This window comes from Poecilia formosa, unplaced genomic scaffold (genome assembly GCF_000485575.1).
Source record: "Poecilia formosa unplaced genomic scaffold, Poecilia_formosa-5.1.2 Scaffold291, whole genome shotgun sequence".
In the NCBI taxonomy this organism is placed as follows: domain Eukaryota; kingdom Metazoa; phylum Chordata; class Actinopteri; order Cyprinodontiformes; family Poeciliidae; genus Poecilia; species Poecilia formosa.
The window spans coordinates 496,568-524,496 of record NW_006800230.1 but is presented as its reverse complement, the minus strand read 5'-3'; the positions used below and the strand labels follow the sequence as shown (position 1 = coordinate 524,496).

The 27,929-nt window shown below is 40.5% G+C and overlaps 1 protein-coding gene and 2 long non-coding RNA genes across 5 annotated transcripts in view; 1 reads left to right on the top strand and 2 right to left on the bottom strand.

The window, feature by feature from the left end:
• The window catches only part of camk2b2 (calcium/calmodulin-dependent protein kinase (CaM kinase) II beta 2), a 46,564-nt gene that overhangs the window by 12,876 nt on the left and 5,759 nt on the right, over positions 1-27,929 (top strand). The window contains exons 5-17 of one of the 3 annotated variants that reach the window (XM_016681736.1): positions 107-172; positions 3,895-3,967; positions 7,832-7,934; positions 10,901-10,984; positions 11,069-11,163; positions 11,324-11,446; positions 12,804-12,887; positions 13,524-13,566; positions 15,271-15,342; positions 16,571-16,605; positions 21,944-22,012; positions 24,005-24,049; positions 24,662-24,710. In XM_016681736.1, coding sequence (XP_016537222.1) covers positions 107-172; positions 3,895-3,967; positions 7,832-7,934; positions 10,901-10,984; positions 11,069-11,163; positions 11,324-11,446; positions 12,804-12,887; positions 13,524-13,566; positions 15,271-15,342; positions 16,571-16,605; positions 21,944-22,012; positions 24,005-24,049; positions 24,662-24,710 — 941 coding nt within the window. Of the gene's footprint in view, positions 1-106; positions 173-3,894; positions 3,968-4,654; positions 4,728-7,831; positions 7,935-10,900; positions 10,985-11,068; positions 11,164-11,323; positions 11,447-12,803; positions 12,888-13,523; positions 13,567-15,270; positions 15,343-16,570; positions 16,606-21,943; positions 22,013-24,004; positions 24,050-24,661; positions 24,711-27,929 lie in introns of all 3 variants that reach the window. The other 2 variants (XM_007571961.2, XM_016681737.1) reach the window with 2 other exon arrangements.
• Positions 22,808-23,998, bottom strand: LOC107838660 (uncharacterized). Its single transcript, XR_001664736.1, has 2 exons — positions 23,211-23,998; positions 22,808-23,011 (listed from the first exon to the last, which is right to left on the bottom strand). It is a non-coding gene; the product is annotated as an uncharacterized LOC107838660 (long non-coding RNA).
• On the bottom strand, positions 26,339-27,845 carry LOC107838658 (uncharacterized). Its single transcript, XR_001664734.1, has 2 exons — positions 27,077-27,845; positions 26,339-26,664 (listed from the first exon to the last, which is right to left on the bottom strand). It is a non-coding gene; the product is annotated as an uncharacterized LOC107838658 (long non-coding RNA).

The window sequence follows — 27,929 nt, the reverse complement described above, 5'->3', positions numbered from 1 at the left end:
TCCTGTGTGTGTGTGCGTGTGTGTGTGTGCGTGAATGCGTGTGTGTGTGTGTGTGTGAATAAAGCAGAAGTGTGTAATTTCAAACTCCATCCCTTCCGTCTCTCAGGGTGACAGGAGGGGAGCTGTTTGAGGACATCGTGGCTAGGGAGTACTACAGCGAAGCAGACGCCAGGTAACACCCCGCCCCCTTCCTCCCCCCACCCACACACCTCCGCTCCCTCTCCTCTGCATCCTTCCCCTCCATGTGTCGCTCCTCCAGCCTCTGCAGTCCTCCAGCAGCCCGGAGAGTTTGCTCTCTTCTCGTTTAGGCAGAAAATGTTTGACACATTGCGCGTAGACGTCTCCCTCTCCTGTTTTTGCGCATTGTGATCTCTGATGGATCCCACCACTGCACAGTTTTTTTATTTTTATTTTTTTACGTGAGCCCAACTGCAAATGGAGGTCGAAGGGAGCTTTCCCCCACCCAGATTCAGAATTTACAGAGAGAACAACACACACACATACGAAACAAAAAAACAAAAAGTGCACACACGCCCACACTGTAGCCCCTCAGGAGGTAGACCTAAATCAATTTGAGCGAGGAGGCGGTTTGTGGAGGCGAGAAAGAAGAATAGAAGGGGACAGGAGTATTGAAAGGAACAGAGAAGCAGGGATAATGAGAGATTTTAGCTGCTTTATTCTCAAAACCCCATAAATATATGTCATATTTCGCCTTCTTGTCACTCCTCGCACCTGTTGCCACATTTTCTGGCTCGTTTTTGTTCATTCTAATGGAAAAGCACATTTATTGAAAGGTAATGTCATTCTTAGAGTGACTTTGCTGGTTTTAAATTTACAGATCATACTTTACCCTGAATCAAATATTCTAACAGCAGGAGTATCCGTGTACAGTCAGGATCCAGAGTTACAGCAGCGACACAAAATGTTCCCTTCAGCCGTCCATTAGTTGCCTTCAGGTCACAAGGATAAGGAAACACTGACCTCAGCCTCACTTTATTTCGGAAGGAATAGAAGAAGGAACACCCTTTACATGTAATATGGAATATGCTCATACTGTAGCCATTCAGGAGGTAGACCTAAATCAGTTTGAGTGATTTAGGTCTACGTAAATCACTAGAAGTTGAACTTTCAAGAGTCTTGCAAGTTCAAGTCAGTCAGCTGGGTCAAGACAATAAAGTATTGCAAGTAGAACTTGCAGACTACAAAGTTCTAGGTCTGCCCCAGTGTCTTCACCCAATGGGATGCATCTGTCAAGAATACCTCTAGAGCACAGGCGTCAAACTCCAGTCCTCAACACCTGCTGTCCTGCAGTTTTTAGATGTGCCACAGGTACAAAACACTGGAATGCAATGGCTTCATTACCTCCTCCATGTGTAGATCAGTTCTCCAGAGTCCTGCTAAAGACCTAATTATTCTATTCAGGTGTGGTGCAGCAGAGGCACATCTAAAAGTTGCAGGGCAGTGACCCTCCAGGACTGGAGTTTGACACCCCTGCTCTAGAGGAAGGTGCCCCAGTGGCATCAGACACTGACTGACTCCTCTCAGTACAGAGGAGCAGGAGCGTCTCATTCCATCACTAAGACTGAATCATTGCCATCCTAAAGAAGAAGCTCATTTCAGTAGCTTGTTTCCGAGATTGTATCTTTCGGTCATGATCCATTTATCAGGACAATAAGTAAGGCTGACAGTGCAGACGGATCAGTACATCAGGAGCTTCACTTTCTGTCTGAGCTTTTGTTTTTTTTACAAAGACAGACCCAGGAAGTATCCTCACTTCTTCAGAAGAGGCCATGGTCTGTCCATCTATCTCACACCCCATCCTCTACTCACTTGTCTTGTTGAACAAAACTCCAAATCCTGAAGCAGAAACTGACCCCCAAACCAAAGGGTTTAGTTCTAAACTGCCCTCCAATTATGAATCTTCAAACTCAAAGAAGTTGACTCTTATCCCGTCCAGCAATTTTACATTTGTGTGTGAACCCTCCAGTATGCTCTGAGGATCATGGCTTTTAAGGCCAACAGGATCATAAGATCTTCAAAAGGCAAAGATGAGATCCTAAAATTCCCAAACAAGACACCCTTGTATTCATAGGTACGCTTTGAGGCCAGTCCATGAATACCACAAAAAAGGGTCAGTGATAAAGAGGCAACCCTGACAGAATTAGTCCATCCTGCGGTGGGAACAAACTCAACTTCATGCTGAGGATGTGGACACAGCTTTTACTATAGCTTTTATTATAAAAGGATAGGGAAGCCCTTTGAAAACCAGGCAGGAAGCAGGCTTCGCAGCAACCCTCACAAGATACCTCAAGGATTACAATCATGAACCTTCTTCAGGTCCATGGAAGACATGAAGACCTGACAATCCTATTCCCATGTTCTCCTCAGGAATTTTGTGAAGGAAAAGCTCTGTTCTACTATCTGCACTGTCTGCATGAAGTACACTATAGTGTCTAATTGGTATTTTATCATATTAGATCAATACCTGAGCTCAGGGGGCAGAGAATATGCCTGGAGTACTCTTTGCTATTCCATACAGTACAAGTGCAGAATCCTGTGTACTGCAGATAATACACCAAGACATCATAAAAATCATATCCAAACTCAGTGGAATACCCTAAATGCAATGCACTTGTATCACTAGCATGAATGAATAATCCTGGAATCTGTGGTGTTTTCCAAGCTCATCCATCCAACTCTTGAGGTCGAGAGGACACAAGCTTCTGACTAGAACTATTATAGATAAAGTTATTCCAACAGAACATCAGAAATATAAACTGGTCAGTCAGCAGAATCTTGATGCAAACAGATGATGATTACTGGTTACTTTCTTTCAAAGGGCATTATTTCTGCATTTCATGATCTTCCCATGTGTCACCCATGTTGTTTCCTTCATTCTATGTTAACTGTGTAAGTGTCAGTGTATGCTAGTCTGGATGTTTGTGTGTGGGAGCGTTAAGAACTTGCCTGTATTCCTGCCCAAAGTTTCTCACTGAAATTCTTTCCTGTGTTCCATTTGCATTCTGCTGAGGTCTCAGTCCACCCAAATGACAAAATTATATATTCTGTTCACTTAAATCCAAGAAAATCTTTTATATTTATTCTTGTCAGGAGGTTCTGTGACAAAAAGTTGAGCATGAACAACTAGTGCTATTTGCAAGCTGGTGCATGTATGATGGCAATGATGTTTGGGGCGGTATTAGGGCCATATGCATTTATTTTGATAGTCATACAACTAAATGATCAGTATTTTATCTGTGCTCGGCACATCTCATCACTTTTGGGAATCGGAACAAATTCTGCAGTGCTGGACATGACAGTAACAAACCATGACCTGAAATAGATCATAATTTTCTCTTTTGCTATCATTACTAGTCTATAGGGTGAAAAAAATTTGATTGTCAGACAAAACCCAGTTTGGGTAAATCAACAATGTTCTGAGCTCAGAATGTTCCTGAGCTTTCTGGATCAGGTTGCTACATCATCCAAAGGAATACTTATTGGCTAGGAAAATAGTTTCTCGTTGTTGTACCAGTTGGAATGTCAAACACCATTTTGTGTGTCAGCATAAAACAAGAAAAAAAGTATTCTTATTTCCTTAATTGTACACATATTTCAATGTGAACCAAAAAGCATTTATGTAAACACAAATGAAATCTCTGTCCAGTCAACAGAATGCAGAGTCCAGCCGCAAAAGCCTATCTATATTTTGTTGAAAACTTTGCAAGAGCCGAGAGCTGGAGGCTTAAATCCCTGTGGAGTGTAATCTGTGTGTTACTGTGTCAGTTTTTCTTTCTTGAAGACCCCCTTCTCCAATCCCGTCCCCCTCCCACCCTGTCCTTCTCCTTGTCGTCTCTTTTACCTGCTGCTCACCCTGTCGTTTTGTCTCCGCAGTCACTGTATCCATCAGATTCTAGACAGTGTGTCTTACACCCACCAACATGACATAGTGCACAGGGACCTCAAGGTGTGTGTGTGTCTCATTGTGTCGTATCGTGTCCCTGCATTTACATGCTTGTGTCTTTGGAACATGCCTGTGATTTTAAAACAATCTGCCTGTGCCTGCTGTCTGTCTGTCTGTCTGTCTGTCTGCCTCTGTGTGCGTCTGCAGACAGGGTTTTTTTTTTTTTTGCTTTTGGGATTCTTGTTGCACTACTTTAAACCCAAATGATCAGTTCTTGTCGGTCCTGGGAACAGGACCTGCTGAGCCCCAGACCAAAAGAGAGTGAGTATGTGTGAGACAGTGTGTGTGTGTGAGAGAGAGAGAGAGGGAGAGAGAGAGAGAGAGAGAGAGAAGAAAAGAAAGAGGGTGCATAGGTAGGGATTTTCAAAAAGCAGAGATTTGAAACTTGGAAGTCAAATGCGGCGTTGCGGCTGTTTGTGAATAAATTACTGTGAAAAACGCAGGTTAGAGTGAGGGTCTCCCACGCAGAGCGGCGTCTCACTGTGTGTCGCCTGTCTGAGTTTTTTCACACAGGCAGGTTGTGTGTGTGTATGTGTGTGTGTTGAGAGTGATCCTTCTCAGTGCAAATACGTATATGTGTGTTGTTGGGGGAACTTGGTGGCTGGCTGGAGCCTCTGCATGAATGTGACCAAGATGAGATGGGCCTGAGTGTGTTTGGACTAACCTGCTCCCCCTGCTGTTTGCATGCAGTCATTGCATCCAGCAGATCCTGGAGGCCGTGCTCCACTGCCATCAGATGGGGGTGGTACACAGAGACCTCAAGGTGAGTCACCTGCAGGGGTGTGTGTGTGTATGTGCGTGTGTGTGTGTGTGTGTGTGTGTGTGTGTGTGTCTGTGCTGTTTAATTTTGAAATCAGAAAAAAAAGGAGATGTGAACTATGAACTACTGTTTTCAGTTCAGGACAAGCGAGTCAGTTGTTGAACAAAGGAAGAGCGTCTGTGCCTTTTCTAACTTCATTCAGCTGAAGAAAAGTTATTTATACTGGTGACCAGGCCTGTCGCGATAGCAAAGTTTGCTGGATGATAAACTGTCCCAGAAATTATTGCGATAAACAATAATTGCAATAATTACTGCATCAAAGCTGCCTCATTTTGATGCAGTTTTCAACTAATATATTGAAAATGCCGTAATAGTGCAAGACTAATGAACTTTAATTTTGTACAGACTAACACTCCATGCTGGAACTGGAAGACATTTTAAAAATCCAAAATAAAACACAACTAAATCTGTTGTTAAACCAGAAATCTGTGCCAGTTGGTGATGGATGCTGATATTTCAGATAGCAGTCACCTGCTAACTGAGCTGGGCTGAAACTTTGCAGACTCTCTTCCTTCGTCCTTCCTTCTCCACCTTGTCTGACTGGTGCTGGATGTTGAGACGTGGTAAGTGTAGTGAACGTGTCCAACAGTCAGCATGTCTGCTCCCGTCTCTGGGCCCGCATGCATGAAAATACAGAAAATACAGATGTTGCCAACAATCTGAGTTATTGTGGATGCTCTTCATTGGATTGCATGTTTCCTACCAAACAGACTGTTTTGAAAGACATCGTTCATTTTTAATGACATGTTTTGTTGTTTTTTTTACCCAGCAGAGGACAAGCGAATGGAAATGTCATGTTACCATAACAACACAGAGCTGTAATTAAGGGTGTGTCAGTAAACTATAACATCACTGTTGGACATGGGAGGAAATTTGTCAACAAGTTTTTATCAAGTTAGTCCTAAAGTTTACTGAGCAACCTGATAATAAAAAAAATATTCATTTAATAATCAAATTGGCAGTGGGTTGTAAACGCTGATGTCACATTTATTTTTAATGCGTGTCAAAACAACCCCAGCTGGAGGACCAAACGTGTTTTACATGGAAATGTAAACGTCAAAGACAGGGAAGGAACGGTGTGTCTTTGATTCGTGAAAGTTCTCGTTTTACAAACTCTGCTCGATGAGCTCCATCATGTTACCATAGTAACATCGTAACAACTCATGATCAGTTATCAGAAGGACTAGATTCTCTTTATCGATCAGCTCTTTACGTTGCAGAAAGGAATAAGAGTTATGAATTATAAAAATAGATTTATTGTGATCAATAGTGGAAACTGAATTATTATTGGCAACATCTGAATCCTGAGTTAACCTGAGCAACCAAAGATGCAGCCAAAGTTTGCAGAACAGTGGTGACAAATAAACAGAACAGCAAAAATAGTGAGAGCAAAGCACCAGTGTGAGTTCATAAGGTCAAGATTTATTTGGTGATTTGATTAAGAGCAAGAAGTCAGAAGAAAGAGAATGAAGACTTAATAAACCAGCACCATATGTAGAGATTTAAAAGCTCACTGTAGTTGTGTAACTTTACAATCCCAAACAGGTGCTACTGATTTCCACTGAGGTGTTTGGTGGTGTATTGTCATATATAGTCAGATTCCAGAAATTAAAACATTTTCCAATAAAACCAAAAGTTTGCATGAAAATTTAGCTTTGACGCTACAGAGGAAGCACAGGGTGAGAGTAGAAAGGAGCAACTTCCTTTAAACAGAAACCTTCTCAGTGAGCTGCAGACTGGCTGGCAGCTGACTGAAGAGGAAAGAATGAATGTTTTTGTCTTAAGTGTTGAGATCAGCCAGCAGCAGGTGGCGTGGTGTCTGTGCTCCAGCTGGAGGTAAACACACAGCTAGCTGCTCCTCTTTAGGCAGATTACTGTTTAACTCATCAGAACAGTCAGTGTGTCTTTCCTCTGCCTCATCATTAACTCCGCATCAGAACAGCACAGACACCACGACCTCAAACAGACAAGCTGTCTTCTGTTCATCCTGAATTAAAGAAAACAGCAAAAAAGCTTTAAACGCCATCTGTCAGTCTGCAGCATCCACAGCTGTTATTAGACCTCACATGCTGGAATCACCCAGCTTCCTTTAATGCCATGAAAACAATAAGGGGCAGGAGTTTGGGGGCGCAAGGGTCAGACTAGGATAGTTTCTTTTATCAATGTAAATGTGTTGTCTTTAATTATATAACAGAAAATATTTACAATTTTGAATCAGGTTTTACACACTGGAAGAAATGAAAAGAACAAACCTGCAAAACAAACATGGAGGTGTTCTATAGACACGAAGGACATAAATAGTTCATGTTTTGGTATAAAACCAGAGACCAAAGAGAGAGAAAGTCACAAAGAAAGACTAAAATACACAGAAACAAAACAAAAGACACACCGACGTACCGCTGCATTATGTAACAATGTAATGAAGCAGGGTTTTAAAATGTAACATCACTGAACCTGCATCATGCAATAATCGACACAAAATGTAAGAAAACCCCTGAATGCATTTTGAATCGCCTGAACCCTGGGCCTGAGAGCCCAGGGTTCAGGCTGTGAGTCTGAAAAGGCGACTAAATGATCAAAAGTCTGGCGTTTATTCACCAAAACTTAAATTTAAATTCATATATGGGTTCTACACCATGACTGTTATTAGAAGTACAATGATTAGGATCAACACAATGCCTTGTGATAGTTTATCACTTTACATAATGCGCTATTTATTACATTACCATTTCTAAAAATAAAAAATAAATAGGAGGTGGCTTCTGAAGGCAGTGGGTTGCTGTAAATGCTGAAATGCTGAAGTTCACACTAAACATTGTGGCTATGGTGACAGAATGTGGAAAAGTACCGCCCATTCGCCATCAAACCACGCTGATTTCTTTAGGTTGTTGATTTCTTCAGGGAGTTTTTCCTTCCTGACCCGGTCATTGGTCAAAGCGGACTGCTTTGCTCAGATCCCAGCCTTGCTCTGCTAGCAAAGCCAACGTTCTGCTCCATGGTGCAGAGCTGATGTGACTGTTTGTCTGTGGTGTTTGTTACGCCTGCAGCCTGAGAACCTGCTGCTGGCCAGCAAGTGTAAGAACGCAGCTGTGAAGCTGGCTGACTTTGGACTGGCTATAGAGGTTCAAGGAGACCAGCAGGCTTGGTTTGGTAAGTTATATACACACAGGCACGCACGCACGCACGCACGCACACACACACACACACACACACACACACACGTGCGCGCATACAAGTCATCCAAAAGGGTGAAGTCATAAAAACACTGGTTTATATTTTATAAATAGATGCATTTCCATTACAAATGTGTGCAATTCTTTGTCTATATTCTACTAATATCAATAAAACACAATTTCACAGTTGCTGTGTCTCCATTAAATAAAAAGTTAATTTAAAATCACATGTGGCTTAGCTCGTTCATGCGGAAAGTCACTAATGAGCAGTTAAATATTGCAGCTTTATGAAATATTTAGAGAAAATGCATTTAAAGAGAAACTTCTTGTGGCATTTTTATTTTATCTGCTAAATAATAAATGAAAGATGGAAGATTTCATTGAAATCCACTAAATTGTCAGATATCTGTAGAAAATTGATCTTTAAATCATAAATACAAAACAGAAAACGACAAGACAGGTCCACAGTTTCTAACGTTTTATCATTAATCGGTTATTTTTTAGCTAGAGTAAAAGTGGCTCAATATTTGTGACTATTTACTCCAAAACTAAAATGAGAGCAAAAACTTTTTTATTACTACTATTATTAATATTTTAAAGGGTCAGTATTACGTAAAATCAACATTTTTTAGCTTTACATCATGTCATGATGTTATTCCCTCATCAAAAACATGTGGAGTGTTGCCTTGATTCTTTCATGGATGTTTGAGAAATCCTTTAATCTCCATGTCAACCATTCAGCCGTGTGGGTGAGCATAGCTCCACCTTCTAGGACCAAGCTCCTCCTCTGAGCACTTTTTCTTCCTCTCCTCTTAACAAATGGTCCAGTTGGAGGCCTTTCATCTTCTGTTTTGCACAGTATTTTTCTTTTTTGGACTGGCTATAGAGGTTCAAGGAGACCAGCAGGCTTGGTTTAGGTAATATTCTTTATATTACCTAAAGAATAATAAGAAAGAATTTTAAAACAAAGTTGGTGGTTTTCTGTTCAGGAAGCAAACCTAAATGGGTTACAGAGATGAAAAGTGCTTGGACTGAAACAAGTGCTCTACATTTCCTCCTGTCAGTCCAGAGCCAAGGCAAAGATGCATAAAGAGGCTGCGCCAAAGTAAAAGCTCTGCCTGGATGTCATGCATTTTTGAACAGCACTCACTGCTGTGATTGTCTGAAGCATTTCTTAGCTGCAGTGGAAAGCATTTCTACTCACTTTCTTTGCTGTGGGCATATTTATTATTATTATTATTATTATTATTGTTGTTGTTGTTGTTGTTATTATTATTATTTTTTTAGCTTTTTTTATTCATCACCGGTTTTCTCTTTGTTAAAACATTGAAAGCTAGCTTTTCCTGTAGACGGATGGAGAGTCCCACTTTTCTAATCTCTCCTCTGTCAAATATAGCTGCCAGCAAACTGATTAAGATGTCTTTGTCCGCCATCTCCAAATCAGCTCAATGACGAGACAAACCAGACGAAATCCAGACGTGTCAATATTTGAGGTTAAAGTGAAACAGTTTCCGCTGATTGATCCAGCGGAGGCAGGAAGCTGGAGTTGTAAAGCTGCCGGTAGGTGGAGGAAACTCATTAAGACTCACCAGGAACAGTTTGCCTCTGAGAGCGAAGGCAGCCAGATCGTTTAATCTTTAAAGATAAGACGGCGGCAGAAAGGTTCCAGCTCTGGAGGAATGCAGCACAATCCCAGTTAAACACTGGAAAGAAGGAGAGTGCTAAATATGATTTATTAAACAGTCCCGAGGTGAAACTGTCGTGCAAGTCAAAGGGATAATGATGTGGTTCAGTTGTGATTGTGTAATTTAATCAACTTGCTAATAACTTAATATATTATGAAAGAAATTTATTTAGAAATGTGAGTAAATACAGAAAAAATGGAGACAGAATAAGAGACCAACCTTTACCGTTTAATCTCCTGTACTTGTTTTTAGTTCATACTACTGATCCAATTAGCTGCAGGTGAAAGTTTTGCACATTAATACCTGTTTCACTTAAAGGGGCATTAATATGTAAGCGTACCCGGTGTGTTGCCTTGATTTTTTCATGCATGTGTGTCACAAACATCTGCCCCTGCGATTCCTCCCATTCAGCTCCTTCAAACTAGCCAGCAGCAATTAGCAAACAGCTGGTGAAATGTCCCAGAGTCTGGAGGAAGAGTGGAGAGGACCAGAATCCATCTTGGTTGAAGTCCAGAGTGACGTTTTCACAGTCAGTGACGGTTTGGGTTGCCATGTCATCTGCTGGTTCTGGTCCACTGGATTTCCTGAAGTCCAGTCAACACAGCCATCTACCAGGACATTCTGGAGCACTTCATGATTCCCTCTGCTGATGAACTGAATGGAGAAGATTTGATTTTCCAGCAGGACCTGGCACCGATCAACAATGCCAAAGGTACCAAAAGCTGCTTCAGTGACCATGGTGTTCCTGTTCCTGATTGGCCAGCAAACTCCCCTGACCTTTAGAGAATCTATGGACTGCTGTCAAGAGGAAGATGAGAAACATCAGACCCAACAAGAGAGATGACCTTCATTCAGCTGTCAAAGCAGCCTGGGTTTCCATTACACCTACGCAGAACCACAGGCTGATCGCCTCCAGGCCACGAGGAACCAGTTGCAAGAAATACATGAAGCTAAAGATGCTAATGTCGCTAAATGTCTTTAAGGTTGTTCTGACTCATTTTGACAAGGAATCATCTGCCTGTAAATGTTTTTATTAAGGAATCTTTTAGCTGATTTATATGTGACGGTGTTAACTCTATGTTCTGTGAATCTTGATAAAAATGAACCATTTCACTTTACCGAGGTGACTGACATTTTTCACTTTTATGCAACATCCTAATCTTTTGAGACGTACCTGTAAAAAAGTATCTTCTGTATAAATATCTCATCTAAAATTATAAGAATGTGCATCCTACTTTCCCTTCTTTTCTGTTTGCAGGCTTTGCAGGAACTCCTGGCTACTTGTCCCCAGAAGTACTGAGGAAGGAGGCGTACGGTAAACCTGTAGATATCTGGGCATGTGGTAAGCTCTTTGTTTACATCGTCATGCTTGCCGCCTCCTTGTTCTCTAGCCCGTCACTCTAGACAGATGTATTCCTGTGTGTAGGCGTGATCCTTTACATTCTTTTGGTCGGGTACCCTCCGTTCTGGGACGAAGACCAGCACAAGCTCTACCAGCAGATCAAAGCCGGAGCGTACGATGTGAGCTTGTTTGTTCCTTCGCTTTTCTCTGACTTGAGATGGAAAAAATATCGCTGCTTACATATTTGTTGAATGTGTGTGTGTGTGTGTGTGTGTGTGTGTGTGTGTGTGTGTGTGTGTGTGTGTGTGTGTGTGTGTGTGTATGTATGGGTTTGATTAGTTTCCCTCTCCAGAGTGGGACACGGTGACTCCTGAGGCTAAAAATCTGATCAACCAGATGTTGACTATCAACCCTGCCAAGAGAATCACTGCCCAAGAGGCTCTGAAACACCCGTGGGTCTGCGTAAGTGGCGTTCGCACATCCAGAACCCCGCTGCTGCTGACAGAAAACAATATTTCTTCGCCTCCACTTTGACTAATTTGTAAAGGCCTAATTGGGAGTCTCAGAACATCTGATGGAAGCTGCCAAGCCTTCCCACCATCTGTTCCCAAACATGCAATCTATCCCTGACTGGAGCAGATACCAGCCCGGCTTTCTCTGGACAATTAGTGTCAAAGAAATACTAAAGTGTGACTTCTCTCTGACAAGGTTTTGTGCAGTTGAAACTTGATATTTACACATATTGTATGAAAGAAGACAATGAATCAGACTAAACGTTTTCTGATTTAGGTCAGTCAAGATTACCCAAATAATTTCTGTTTGCTAAATGTCAGAGTAATGGGTGAAAGACATCTTAGACATTTTTGATATTCAGAAATGAGCTTTTGAACAATTGTGGGAAGCCCAGATGAAGGTTTTGTAAGCAATCCTATGTCTCAGTTTGGTTGGAGTGAACTCTGGTGCAGTTTGAAATGATATGTGATTGCCAACTGGACCGCAGACCGTCCAAAACCAGGAAGAGGACTACAGCACAGGGCATTCTGGGTAAATACAACCAAAACAAACAAGCTAGTCTAGAAATTACTCGTGGTCTTTTGCCAAAGAGAAATCCTACAATTGCTAAAATTTCACGCCACTCCATTTTTGTTTAAATTTCGTGAAGAAGGACGTTGAGCTCAGTGTCTTCGTCAGAGGTTTTTGTGTCATTTTCTCCAGTAGCTCTTGGTGCAGCGCCTCCACAGGCGAGGAGGAGAACAGGTTTTTCAAAGTGTTTGGTTTGTTTGTCCCTGTGCAATCTGAAAGAGGACTTCAGCAGCTCAGCAGCTGAAGTTGGAACAAATGTTGCAGTTTTGGTCCCCAATTTAACCAAAGCAACCAGACTATCAGGTGGGAAAACAACCGTAGAGTTCAAGATGGGATGGAATTTATCGTGAAGCAAAATGAAGTGTTTGTACGAAGGATTTACTTCTTCTATTTGGTTCTGAGCAGCTTTGAGATTCAGCTGCAAACAGCAGCTTCCTGAGGTCAAATATCGCCCCTTGGATAAATTTCGCCTTTGTAGTTCAGTTTGCTGTGTTTACAGACGGCTGGCTCTGCTCCATAACCTCGCAAAGCACTCAAAATACTTTGGCCAGAATCCACAAAGAGCAACATGAATCTGTTTAGGCCTGATACCTCGGGAGCCTCAGAATCAACAAAATGTCTTGTGCAAAGCAGAGGCTCTCCTGCAGCTTCTGCCCACATAAATCTGTCAGTGCCAAAGCTGCTCTGCTGTGATGTTTTATTTTCAGCATCTCTCTATCTCTCTCTCTCCCCACAGCAACGCTCAACGGTGGCCTCCATGATGCACAGACAGGAGACGGTCGAGTGCCTGAAGAAGTTTAACGCCAGGCGGAAACTTAAGGTGTGAAAACACTAAATATGTCACGAAGACATTTTGTTTCTTCTTCTATTGCTCTACATTTTATTTTACACACTCAGCAGCATTATAGAAATAGAGATCAGCAAAGTGACAGGCAATCAAGGCAAGTAGATTCACACAAAGACAATAATATGCAAAGATAGAGATTAGTTTTATCCAGAGTGATTTGATCACATATGCAGCTTTCCTTCACATATTTTTTCAATGGGAAGCATTGTAAAAAATTCTCTTATTTGGGACTGAAACTCTTCAAAAACATCAGATTTTCCTTTTCCTTTATTCAAAATCCCTGGCAGGAAAAGGGGCTTAAAAAAAGTTTGGGAATGAATTCCCATTGGAGAAAATGTGGTAGAGAGTGTGAGTCCTGAGAGTCCGTTTCCCCGGAGACAGAGATGTAATAAAAGAAGCGGTTTCACAATAATGGTCCAAATTTCAGAATAAAAGTCCACAGAATTTTCTAGGGTTACAGATCCACAAAAAGCCTGGCTAGACAGATGCCACCTTTCTCTTTTTATGCATAAGAGCAAATATTGAAAAATCTGCCACAATTATTTCTGTATTAGCACTTCAAAATTGGTGCTTTTAATTCTCTTTCTCTCTCTCTCTGTCTAACCAAAGGGAGCCATCTTAACCACCATGCTCGTCTCCAGGAACTTCTCTGGTAAGAACTGTGCTCCGATCAGACTGGTGACATGCCATCTGTCCTTCACACACAAGCACACCCACACTAAAGTTCACACTCATTTATGCATATGATGGCAAAGTACAGAAGAAATGTGAAAAATCTCTCCACGCATGGCCGAGAAAGCCGAAGAAAAACCATATAGTTCATCCTGTTCAGTTTTAGCTCCCTACAGTTCTGTCTAAACATCTTAATTATAATAGACCATTACTTGTGATGTGTTGCAGTAGTGCTGGTAGGAAAAACCTCATTCTGGAACTGCAGCTAATGAATTTCATGGCCACTTACTCAGCCAAATGAGGAGAAAAGGAAGTTCCCTTTATTTCCGATGAGTGTTTAATCAGAGATTAGCCTCTGCTTCCGAGTTCAGTCGGCACACAGATACGTACGATCTGACGCACCAAGAAGAAGACAACTGGTGTGAGGAACAAACATTTGAAATGTTAATATCTGTCTGATGAGTCCAGAACCGTAAGCCTCACCAACATGGCCGCCAAAGTGTCCGGTAGTGTCATAGCATCCCATCTGGTCTGAGTTTTTCAGTCAAAAAAGGCACCGCTAGGTCATGTGACAGAATTAGACCAATCAGCAGAGTGACTCAGAGACAGCTGAATGACAGAGCATGTCTTACAAATGCAGTGCTTTGAAAATGTATTCAAACCCCTTCAGTACCTGGGTTAAACCATAAAACATATTTAAGCTACAATACAACCAGGTTGTTTCATATCAAAAATATAAACTCTAATATATTTTATTGAGAATTTTATGTAATAGAGCAACCAAAATATGAACTAGAATTACAATTATACATTAATATATACATTTTTATGCTCCCTAGTAGAACAACAAACTTTTATCTTGTCACTTAAACTCATTCACTCAAACTCCCTGTGATTTCAAGTCTTGGCAGATTATAAATAGATTTGAGTGTGTAGTTTGACTTGGCCATTCTAACACACAGACATGCTTAAAAACAGTTTTTTAAAAAGTTTTTTTTTTTTTTTTACACATTTGTTAAAATTGTCACTATGTCATGACAGTGAAATGCGAGACGGATAATCTGCGAAAAGACCAATCTCCTCCATGTCTTCCCTCACTGCTAAATGTGCCAATGGTGGAGAAACAACTTACTGTTGCAGGAAAAGCATTTATCTGCCAAGCTAACTAGCCCTAGCGTTCAGGACAGGCTTTATTAGCTGCATAGCTGCAGCGTAGCACAGCGCCAAACGGAGAGGCAGAGGGGGATGATGAGCAGCACCATATGTAGGGTGATTGACAGTGCCAAGACCCGCCTCCTGGCTCTGATTGGTTGTTTCTGGTTAGCATGGGGAGAAAGCAGAATGGATTGGTTATTTTCACAGATGATCTGTCTCATAACAGTCACAATATGATAACAAATACGTAACAAAATATTTTTAAAAAAATAAAAGTGACACACTGCAGCTTTATATCAAACCCAGGGGTCTCCAACCTGTGGCTCACAATGGCTCTTGAACACTTAAAAATGATAGAGAACTAACTGATATTTGTTAAATAAAATTGCATTAAATAAATTAACATTTGTGGTTGTATCATGGAAAAATGTGAAGTTCAGGGTGGTATGAATATTTTGCCAAAGCACTCCATGACCAGTTCCTGGTTTTCTCCTGTCCAATAGTCTCGTCTCTCTCTGCTGTGTTTCAGTGGGTCGACAGACCACAGCTCCGGCTGCCGTCAGCGGGGTGGCAGGAACCACTGCTGGAATCGTGGAACAAGGTGAACCCGCTTCCTCCCCTCCCTCTGGATTGGAAAATCCTTAAACTGATTCAGTTACATGAACATCTGCACATCACACACACTATTTGCTTGTTTTAATCTCTCTCTCTTTCACTATGTTCGCCTTTAACGCACCTTAAATATCGGCCAAGGTAAGCAGCTTCATCGCTCCTCTGTAGCTGCGTTTCCATTAGAAACTTGCGCAAAAACTTTGACAAAGGCCACCACTTCCTGCCGTCTTGTTCATGTTTTGAGCCAGTGGCGACGTCCGGTTATTGATCATGTGACTGGTGTGATGCAGTTTTGCGAAGTAAACTAATTTCGATACAATAAAAAAAATCATCACCAAAACTTTCTGTCGAGAAATTAGTTCTTATTTTATTTTTTCAAAATTGGAGTGTTTCCATTAAGCAAATTTATTTTCGAAATGTCAAATTGCGCAGTCATATGGTGAATGGAAACGCAGCTTGTGAGAAGAGGGTATTAATTTTCATCTCTTCTTCTGTGGTAATAGGAATCAGCAGTGCATGTGGTATTTAGAATATGAGGGGGCAGAGAAAGAAAGGGTTAGCTTCACGCAGAGCTGTAGTGTCGCTCTGATGAAGGATTAATGTCGGCTCCTCGTCTCGTTTTTAACATCTCAGAAAGTATCCCGGCACCAGAGCTTGCGCTCTCTGTACTCCCTGCCCCTCACTTCCTGCTGCAGCCGTCAACGGACCGCAGTAATCCAGCCTACTGTTGAGATTAACCGACCCATTATCGTTTACCTGCAGCTCTATTCCACTTCCTCCACAGCTCCATTCCTAATCCCCCCTCCGTGGAGCGGTGGCTGTGTGTGCATCTGTGTGTTTGGATTATATGGAGAATTAGACTTTTTTTTTTTTCATTCCCCTCCTCCCCTCATGGCTGATGCCCTCTGCTTATCTAATGCTCTGAACAGCGAATCAGGGTTCGGAAGTGCCAGTTTTTAATGTTTCCCACTGAACAAAAGGGAATGTTTTTGATCAGTTTTACATTTATTTGTCATAATTCCAGCTTGCTTTCAAGCAGGTGGTGTTTTTCTAATTAATTATTTTTATTATTATTATTGTTTTTTGCATGCTTGCATGAGTAACCGTGCGTGTGTGTTTTGTGTGAGCAGATTTTTAGGAGTGGTGGTGGTCTGAACGTTTTGCTATGATGTGTACTCTTCCGTCTGAGGGTGTGTCGTTCTGCCTCTCTGCAGCAGCCAAGAGTCTCCTCAACAAGAAGGCAGACGTCAAGGTAGGCCAGATCCAGTTTTTATCCGCTCCGTCTCTGTTTTGTTCCATATTTATTGTTTTTTTAATTCATGCCAAACTTGTTACATTAAGTACTGCAGAGTTTTAGCCTTAATGGCACAGCATGAGTTGTTGTTTTGCAGGAAGTTTTATTTCTACCGGTTGAAAATCAAAAGGCAAATACCAGACCTCTTTCTGCCTGTACACTGAAAAAAAAAGAAAAAAGAATGGAGCTCCAATTTAAAAATAAATTGAGACTTGTCAAGCTTACTTTTTTTTAAGGTTTGTTCAACATGACAACTTAATAAGCTTAATATATTTTCTTGGATGAACTTAATTTGATTGCTTGTAACAAATTAACTTGATTCTTTTTTTTAAGTTGGATCACCTGGGTTTTTTTCAGTGCACTTTAAGCCTGAAGGAGGCCTGTACAATGGCATATTGGGTTAATTTATGATCATATCAAACTCAAAACTTGGTATAAGTTTTGTGTTCGATATCACAAACCCACTGATGTTCACATGACTCACATGAACATTTTTTTGTTTTTTTTAAGTTTCTTTAAATCTTTTGAAATCTACATCTAATTCTCTGCAACTTTACTGAAAAAAAGAGAATACAGCTCCAATTTTAAAAAGATGAATGTGTTAATTAGTCACAAGCAGTTGAATGAAGTTTGTTGAACTTATTTACTTTGACAACTTAATAAACTTACTAAATTAATGTGGAGTAACTTAATTAGATTTTGTGTGATGTATTTGTTGCTGTTTCTTGGTCAGGACTCTGTTGGCATGTTTTTAATCTCAATGGGCTTTTTATTCTGGTAAAATAAAGGTTATGTATATAAAACCTATGACCAATCATTGCATTTTCTTTAAGTTGGAGTTGCATTTTGTTTGCTCTCTCAGACGTCTTCATTCGGCTTGGCCGACACTACGCAGCTTTGCTGCAGACATTTTTCACTCAAAATATTCCCTCAGTGCCAAAGCGAATCTCATTAAAGAACTAATTTCTGCATGCTTCAACTCTCCGAATAGACTTCTCAGATGCTGAATGTGCAGTAATTTGGGTTCTGATGGTGTTGCTGCGCTTATTTTTGCTGTAATTTCATCTAAACTCTGAAGTGTTTGCAGTCTGCTGCTTTCTGTTGTGTGTGTGTGTGTGTGTGTGTGTGTGTGTGTGTGTGTGTGTGTGTGTGTGTTTGCAGTACGCGGTGTACTTCTGTTGGAAACCTGTGTCTTGTGTGTGCTGTATAAGCATGCTGTGTTTGCATGAGTCAGTGGGAGCCTCGGTGTGTTCTCTGGATGGAAGCTCTGTGAAAGTCAGCTACGATGTTTACAGGGGCAGCAATAAGTATTTTCAAGCCACATAGTGCCATTTTGTAGCACAGTCCAGTATTATATTAACTTTAGTTGTTGTAAAATACTGTACATATCAAACATGACTTAAACAAAATGTTGTAATTTAACGTCTTGAAATTGGGCCTCTGTTTCTTTAAAAGCTCCTGCTCTGTCTGAAACTCCGCCTTCAGGAAGTCATCTCAACATCACTCCTCTATAAGCCCTTTAACTACGTTTTTTACCAGTGTTGCACTGAGAAGCAGTTAGCATAATGAGCTCAGCAGATGCACCGTTCCACAAGATGTTTGCTAATTGCTGCTGGCTAGTCTGAAGGAGCTGAGAGGGGGGGTTTGGGGGAGGGCTACTTTTGGAACCTGCAGCCCCAACGACAAGCTTTGCCTCGAAGGCGGAGCTTGGGCCTCCCAGGCGTTTTGCACAGCTCCATGGTTGCCATGGAGATTAAAGAATTTCTCAAGCATGCAAGAAAAAAATCAAAGCAACACTCCAGGTGTGTTTTTGAAGAGGGAATAGCATTATAGCATGATGTAAAGCTTAAAAAAGTCGATTTTGCACAAAACTGCTCCTTTAAGACGAATCTTATTAAAGCACAACTGCAAGCCGAACAAATGACAAAAACACAAAGTTAACCTGCTGCTATGAACCTGCTTTCACTTTGACCTCCCAAACTCCACCATCAGTTGATTCAAATCAAGTACATGAATAAATTAGTTCACTGTTATTCTTTCTCACCAGAGTTACTTTATTAAATCACACGTAGTATCAGATGAATTCATGCTAAGCTTTCTGATGTTTTCCTCAGGTCACAGTTTCGCTAAGTGTTAGCCAGTAGCTTTTGTTGCCGTTAGGAACTGGAATTAACTAGTGGTTTATAGCTTGAGTCAACAATTGAAAAATTCGACTTATTCACCTACTAAACTCCTGAGTTGGAAGCCTGCAATCAAATGCTAACTTCTGTGTTAGCTTTTCTGTCTAAATGAACATGGAAGCTGGTGTAGGACAGCCTTAACTTGAGTTTCCCAGCAGATTTGCTCTGTCACAACAAGGCTAATAAGACCTGCCAGGCTTAAAACAAATGAAGAATTGCTTTCAAATTGTTCATGTACAGTAAATTAACCATATCAAACACATAATTAATATTATTAGCATTTTATATCCTTTCTAGGTGTCAAATTAACCATAAAATGACATGGTGTAATTATTAATTCATCTGGGCTTGTTAGGTGTGAACACTGTGAGGCTGTTAATAGTGTTAACTTCACTCATCTGCTGTAATTATACAACAATTACTTGGATTCCTGCTACTTGCAGCTTGTCAACAGAACCCTCAACAACCCACTAGAAATACATTTTCATTTTAAATGATTGGAACAGACAGAAGCTTTGTGTTAATTACAGTTCTATCTGCCTTACTGTTATTGGCTGAACTGAAAGCCAGTTGAAAATATGAAGCCACATTGTTTTTCCACCCACATTTAATATTGTTAATACCTGGCTTTTCAAATGACTCTATTGCCATTTGTCATGCTGATGGAGACTTACATTGTGTAGGTCCTGTCAGTTGAGGGTCTTTCTGGGTTTCAAATGTTAAATATTTTCTAAAAAAAAGGAAAAGGAAAAGGAAAAAAAGGACATTTCAGAGGTTCAGAAGTCAAGCATTTTCCTCTTTTGGAAATTTTCTGAGTTTCAAAAATAGAAAATTTTTAACTTTTGAAATTCAAAAATGTTCTTGAAGCTTTTTCTATAGAAAATTCCTGAGATTAATCTAAAAAATATTAGTTTTTTTTCCTCACAAATTTACTCCTCTGCTTTTTTTCTATTTACAATGGCCTTAATATGCTGTTGTAGAAAACCAAATGAAACCAAGATGAACAAAATAACTTCCTGATGGGACCAAAATGTAAGAATATATAACCCGATACAGAGATGTTTGTTTTTGCTATCAGGCATCCAGTTAACCATCCTTGATTCCACCACGGTTTTTATTAATAAAGCAGATTTCCAGTCTTCTCTTTCTGTCTCCTCCAGTCTCTCTTTCCCACATCACTAACCCTCCCCTTGCTGGCGTGGAGCGCCCTGATGCTAATCTCAGATTATTTCCCACCAGATGATTAATCTGTCATTACATAATCACAGGCCTGCCAGATCTGTGCTGTGAAGTCACAGGAAGGCAGCCAACCTGGGAAATGTCTTATTATCCTTCAGTACTGTAGCTTTATCTTAAGACTAGAAGATTTAAAACCTTATGATGAGCAACATCTCAGTTTAAATCACTCTGTTTCACATCCCTTTTTGTCTTTCTCTCTCTTATTTAAATAATGAGGGTAGTGGTATTGAAATATTCTGGGTTCACATTATTGTGTCTATTTTTCTACCTGCGAATGAAGTTTTTACTCCTTGAATATATTTTGGAGAAGCTCAGGCCAAGGTTAAAGCTTTACCTGGCCTGTTTCAGATCCAGAAACATGCGCCCTCTACTGGGCAGGGTTGACTTTGTCCAATAAAACTGGGATGGAAAATATTTTGTCAGCTGCGATTTTGTTACATGTGGAAAATAGACTAAAACTAAAGAAAAAGTTAAACAGAATGATGGATTATTGTTGGATAATGTCACTGTTGATTTAGCTTTATGGTGCAAAAATAGCACAAATTTCAGATTTGAATTTGTTTTTAAAGTTGGAAAACTTTCACTTCCTCTTACATGAGCTCCTGGTGGAACACAACACAACAGAGTTCAAGCTGTATTCCAGGTAATGTAAGTCTCAAAAGATTTAAAACTGACTGAAGAGGAAAACAAAACTCTGCGTATAAATGTAGTAAATTACAGAATATGCCGGTTCCATTTTAAAAAAACAAACAAAAAGGCTCTTCAAATGTTTTCACAATGTTATTGAAAAAGCAACAAAATTACTTACTGAAGTGATTGCTGTATTAACAGCGCTCCACTCAGCAAATCCCTGCTGATGTTTTCTTTTGATTATCACAAACAACATTTAAATCGCTCAGATTTGCTTCGTAGTTGAGTTTGAAATGTTCCCCAGCGGGGGAAGAGTTTGTTTGACTCCAGGTTACGTACCTTTATAACCATAAATATAACCACTTCATGTGCCTCAGTATTAAGGTGCTAAATATATAGACGTATAAAATTAATGATTGCAACCAGTTTTGTGCCCCAGCTCGGCTTTCAGCAGCAGGAAAACGGAGCGTTCCTCTGTGGGGTGTGTGTGCGTCACGCCTGCAGTCGACTGTTTCTGCATGCTGGTTTAGAACATGCACTTACATTCTCGCTACTTATTTAAGAAACAGAGCGACTGTATATTTAGCATGTTATGTCGTTTGTGTGGGTGTGTGTGAACTGCCTGTTATGCTTCACAGTTCTGTCAGAAGTGCTGCGGGTCTCGTTATCTGCTCCGGCTAAACGAAGCAGCTATGTGTTGCTTTGTTATTTTTAGGGGTTTTTTTACTAGGATTTAGTCCCAAAGTTTGCTTGATGTTTGTGTTTTAATATCAAAAGGCAAAATCTGTAATCAAAACTAGTGAAACCACCAGCCTGTATTTATTCAAAGATACAAGTCTCCTAATCTACCTGGCCTTGACGACACACTTGCCCTCCAAACCTCATAGCTGGTTGTGTCATCCTTGGCAACAACAACTGCAATCAAGCCTTGTTCTTTAGATCCTCTGATTAGGCCATTGCAAACCAAGTGTGCTCAAATTATAATAATAAACTGACCCTTTAACCTTAAGAAATTCTATCCACGTTGTTGGAATCACCGTGGAAACCCTTTTTTTGTCCAAACCTGCGTAAAAACACTCCGTCTGATCTTCCTAGTGTTATTTTGTTAAATTGTCCTCTGCTATCTATATTTACCTTGATTACATTGTGTATCTATTTTTTTCCAGTCCCCACCCACTCCCAGCCAGCAGATGGCACCTGTCTGCGTTGTCTCTGAGCACTAATGCCACTTTGTGTTTCCGTCACAGCCGCAGACAAACAGCACCAGAAACAGCATAGTCACCAGTCCCAAAGGCAACGTCCCTTCTGCTGCACTGGTACGCAGCTCTGTGTCCTGTCTGTCTGTCCGGACCACATCTACTCTGCACAGAGTGCCTGTGTGCGTGCATGTATGCACGCACACAGGCACACAGGTGTGTGTGTGTGTGTGTGTGTGTGTGTGTGTGTGTGTGTGTGAGTGAAAGAATGTGTATTTTCTGTGTGTTTGCAAAATAAAGTTTTGAATCGCAGTTTCACGAGAAATGTCTGTCGATGCAAAGGTTGACTAGAGGTTTGGGTTGTGTAGTCATCTCCCCTTTGGAAAGGCTCACACCTGTCTGTATAAGGTCCCACTGCTGACAGTGCAGGTCAGAGGTCAAACACCAACAATGACATGAAAGGAAATGTCTGTAGACCTCTGAGACAGGATCGTTTTGAAGCAGAAATCTATCTATCTATCTATCTATCTATCTATCTATCTATCTATCTATCTATCTGTCTATCTGTCTATCTGTCTGTCTGTCTGTCTGTCTGTCTGTCTGTCTGTGATATTATTTATTGTTATTATTAATATTTATTATTTCATATTTATTTATTTATTTATTAGGTTTAATGTTTCTGTCTAGATTGAAGGTGGCTGTATTCCTTTGAATAAACTCAACATGATTCTCTGGAGGTTTCCTGTCGGGTGACCAACGTGTTTTCCCCTCTTGGGGGCGCCACTGCTTCTCTGCAACTTTAATGAAATATTAGTAGGAATGTATGTTTCCTACTAATTAATTTTTAACCTGAGGGGGATAGAAAAACACATTCCTTCAAACCTGTTCCTTTTTTTAAAACTGAGTGAAGTTATACCTTTGATCGTCATTCCACTCTTGGGGAGAAAAAAGATTCCTCACGTTCATATTTTAAAGTGTCGTATCCAAGAGGAATGTATTTAAACTAGTGACCAGAGCTGCACTTATGTTTGGTTGTTAAAGGGAAAAACGTTTGGAAACTGTAGTATTTATTTTTTTCTTTGCATAGTGGGAGAAATACTTGTGTTGCATTCAGTGGACCTAAATCAGTGTTTTCAAACCCTGGTCCTCAAGGCACACTGCCCTGCATGTTTTAGAAATTTCCCTGTTTAATACACCTTATTCAGCTGATTGCAGTTCAGCAAACACCTCCTAATTTAAATCACCTGTGCTGAAGCAAGGAAACACCTAAAACATGCAGGGCAGTGAGCCTTGAGGACCAGGGTTGGGAAACACTGACCTAAATCACTAGATGTGCTTCCATTGAACATTTAACTACACAATTTGACTTTTAAAAACTAAATAAAAATTGTCTTTATTATTGAATAAAGATTTTGTGTTAGAATAAGGTGCATTTTATGGTTTTTGGTTTTTGAAAAACTGCATTTTTTTCACATCACACGAGTGTCACGTGATCAACAGGATGTTTCCACTGGCACAAACCACGAAGAAGACAACTGGAAGTGGTAGGAGAAAAACAAAATGGCAGATTTTTTCACATGAACAAACGTATTAATTTGTGACTTTTAATTGCGTTTTTTATTTGGAAAAAACACCCCACCATAATTGCTTAATTCAGTCTTTTCTGACATTAGCAGAATATTGACAAAGTTATTGTGTACATTTGCACTGGAAATGCAGCTACTGAAAAGAACAAAGCTTTGAATCAAACTCTGGGAAGAATTCGGACCAGCAGAGTAAGTTCTGATGGACTCAGTGTCCCTCGGTGGGTTATTGGTGTGTTTTAAAGGACTTAACTCCTAGCACAATGAAAAACAATCTGCTAGGTTTCATCTTTCATAAGAAACGAGACGAAGTAGAATAACTACATGACTACATTCTCTTTTTTTTTTTTGCTGTCACCGTTTGTCCCAGATTCTTCCCGTGTTCAGAACTTTCTTCCCGTTTCCATGTGTTACTCTCGTCTTACTGTCTGCTGACTCTCATTTGGTCATAACTCATTTTCCATTTTGACTTCATTTACTCCCACTTTCTCTTTTTTCCTTCCCCTCTTTCTCTCCATTGTTCCTCCAGGAGCCTCAGACTACTGTTATCCATAACCCAGTAGATGGGATCAAGGTATATCCTCTCTTTTCCTCCCTCCATCTCCCTTATTCCTCGTCTTCTCCCCGTCATTTGTCATCCTTTCTCTTTACTCTGTTCCTCTCCCCTTGTCGGCTAAGGAGTGTTTTTCAAAGGGTCTTTTTTTTCATTTTATACTTTTTACACTGTGAAGTTTGTGATTTTCTTTCTCTGCATGAGAGAGGTGTGTGGGCGTGAACCTGTGGAGCTTTTTTATATTGTGGTCTTATGCTGCCTCACTGCGTTCAGATGAGTGAAGTTCTCTGAGAAATCAGTGTGTGTCAGCAGGAACACAGCCAGATTAACACTCATTCCACTCAGACTGTGTGCTAAACGTGGCTAAGCGTTCTACCTGTGTCTGCGTTTGTTTCCACGGAGATGGGCTCAATCCGCAGAGAGGATTGGACTGGGTGCAGTGTTGTGTTTTTTATTTTTTGTTGTTGTTTCTTTTTTGTATTATTGGCATAACTGCTGTGTGAAGATGGGGCTGTAGGCTGAAGTGTAAGTGTGTTGTGTTCAGGTCTGCATGCTGTATCAGGACGAACAGCCAGGTTTGATTTGGTTTCATGGTTCCAATCATCGACGCGCTCCGTGTTCTTTTTGTTTCAGGAATCGTCCGACAGCAGTAACACCACCATTGAAGATGAGGATGTTAAAGGTAGGCCCCGACTACACAGCTACACCCAGCTGGCTCACTTGAATTAAAAACTGCTGAATATTAGAGTGCCTCGGAAGAGTTTTGGAAGTAATTTTCCAAATTTGTCACATTATGACCACCAACTTCAATGTATTTCATTAGAATTTTACACAACAGACCGGTTAAGCATTATAGTTTATAAAAATGTTGACAAGTAAAACTTTGAAAAGCGGGGTGTGCATTTGTTTTTGTTCTCTTTTAAAGGGGCAGTGTTATGTAAAATTTACTTTTCTGAGCTTCACATCTTGTTATAATATTCCATCATCAAAAACATACCTTGCAGAGTTGCCTTGATTCTTTCATGCACGTTTGAGAAATTGTTGAAACTCCCATGGCAACCATTCAGCTGTACAAAATGCCTGGAGGGACCTATCTCCGCCTTCAAGGACGAAACTCCACCTCCGGGCTGCAGTTTCCAAGTTCCATCTCCCACACAACTCTGGTACACGGCACTGAGAAGTAGCTCCTATAACAAGCTCATCAAATACACACTTCTAATAGGTGCTTACTAATTGCTGCTGACTAGTCTGAAGGAGCTGAGTCTACTTGGAGCTCCAACTCCAAATAGAAGCTTAGTCCTCGAAGGTGGCATTTGGTCCCACCAAGTGATTTTCACAGTCGAATGGTTGCCATGGGAGATGCAAAGATTTCTCAGTCATGCTTGAAAGAGTCGAGGCAACACTGCAGGTATGTTTTTGATGAGGGGAAAACATTGTAACATGAGGTAAAACTCAAAAACGTTGATTTCAGATAATGTGGTCTCTTCACGTTTTTCATTGGTCTTCAAAAAAGGGAAAGAAAAAAATTGGAAAACCTGGAAAACATTATATGGCAGAAATTGCTTAGCTTTGTCTTTAGGTCAAAATCTAAATGAAAATCTTGATTTTAATTCAGACAGTTTAAGAATAAGAATGATGGACTAAATGACCTATACTGACTGAAAACAACAGTGGGGAAAAAGGCCAACACAGAACAACTTAGAAAAATTCTGTCAGTTCCCTTTCCTAAGCAATTTTCCTAACCTGATTTAAGGGCATTGTGAAGTTAAGGAAATTTGATGGGTAGAAATTTGTACGAAGGAGGAACAATACCTCTACAACATAAAACACCAAGCACCTTGACAGCACTGTGATGTAGGTCAAAGCATAGTATGGGAACTCATCAGTTCTTATTTCATTGCTTCAGTGAGACATCACATGCTACACTCAGCAAATGAAAATATATCTTGTAAAATATTAGATTATTTGGTTGGTTAAAAAAAAAAGCCACAGAACATGAACATGTTATCACTAGCTGCTTATGTAAGCTGCCCAAAGTCCTGATCACGACCTCGTATGTTTTAAATACGTGAAAGTCTATTGGTAAGGCAGTCCAAGCTTCGGATTATGGGACAGAATTATCTCCTTTCTGTCATAAAGGACAGTCCAGTGCTGCCGATGGCGAAAGGAGATTAACAAACTGAGAAAGCTTGATCGAGCTCTTCTCATGACAGCTTCTTTCAAAAATAAATAAAGACAAATGAAAGTTCACAAACTGAAAGGCATTTAGCTGTGCTGGCCTGGTCTTAGGGCAGATCAGCAGCTCGCCTGTTCCAAGAAATAGACTTCTGAAAAGCATTGTTTCTATGCATTCAGTATTTGGTTGGGGCTCTTTTGGTGTCTTTCATCTTCCTCTTGACCACAGCACATAGTTTCTCTATGGGGTTAAAGGTCAGGGGAGTTTGCTGGCCAATCAGGAACAGGAACGCCATCGTCTTTTAGTACCTTTGGCTGCATGGGCAGGAAAATCAAATCAGCCTCTCCGTTCAGCTCATCAGCAGAATGTCCTGGTAGACGTCTGCATTGACTGGACTTGAGAAAACCCAGTGGACCAGAATCAGCAAACAACATGGTGACCCAAACCGTCACTGACTGAACTGGACTTCAACCAATATGGATTCTGTTCCCCTCCACTCTTTCTCCAGACGCTGAGACCTTTATTTCCAAAAAGAAATGCACATTTTAATTTCATCTAAGAACAGAACTCTGGATCACTGAGCAACAGTTCAGTTCACATCATGGGTCACATGATCAACAACCTGGTGCTACTACTGCTGAAAAAGATGAGGAAGACGACAGGAAGTAGTTGGAGGATGATGGTGCTGCTTGATTTTTAATGACTCATCTCGGGAGCAATCTTATTCACTTGTGATTTTAATCACATTTCTATTTTAATGGAAATACAACAATTGCAAAATAGTTTTTCTTGTTGCTTTTTTCGACATTAGGCAAATTTCGAAAACATTTTGCTCACATTTGTAATGAAAATGCAGCTAATGGTGAGTCAACTTGCAACACAGGTGATTAATTGCAACAGGCTCCGCCCTGAATGAGGTCATCAATGACAGCGGGAAAATAATTTACCTGATAACCCAACACTTAGGTTTTATATATATATATATATATATATAAATGTCATTTCATATTCTTTTTCCATTTTCTATCTTTACAAACGTATCTTTTAGTATTTTCTTTTTCTTTCCCAGAAATCAAATGAAACTATGCATCTTCAACCTTTAATTCTCTAAGTAGCTAAAGACAAATCCATCTGCACTTTATTTAAGTGCTGCCAAATGTCTCACTGTATAAATTTGTAATGAAACAAGGACAAAAGAATCCAGCAGTGGAAATTTTGTGGGACAGGACTTTGTTGTAATTAAAACTGAAATGTTGCTTTAAGCACATTAAAGAGGGATGCAGTCTGACGTCTCTGTTTCACTGACTTTTCATTATGTGACATGCAGCTATGTGACAGGAGAGCACGTAGACGAAGCACAGAGGTGCTTTCATGATCGAAAATGGTACAAAAAGTAGAGAGAGACAGAGAGAGAGAGCAAAAGAGAGAGAGATAGAGAGAGAGAGGAAACTAGACAATCCGAGTGAGTTAAGCCCTTCACTTAGTGTGGGGAGGAAGCGGTGGGAGGAGGACAGGGTAAATCTCGTCCAAAGGCCGGGGACAAGAATAGCAGCATGAGCTCCAGCAGCCTCATGTGTCCAACAGAGATATGATGGATGATGAATGGAGGTAGAGGAACAACCAAGTGCCAAGACACACAATGGGGGGTACGTACGCTGTACGGTGTGTGTGTGTGTGTGTGTATGTGTGTTTGTGTGTGTGTGTGTGTGTGTGTGTGTGTGTGTG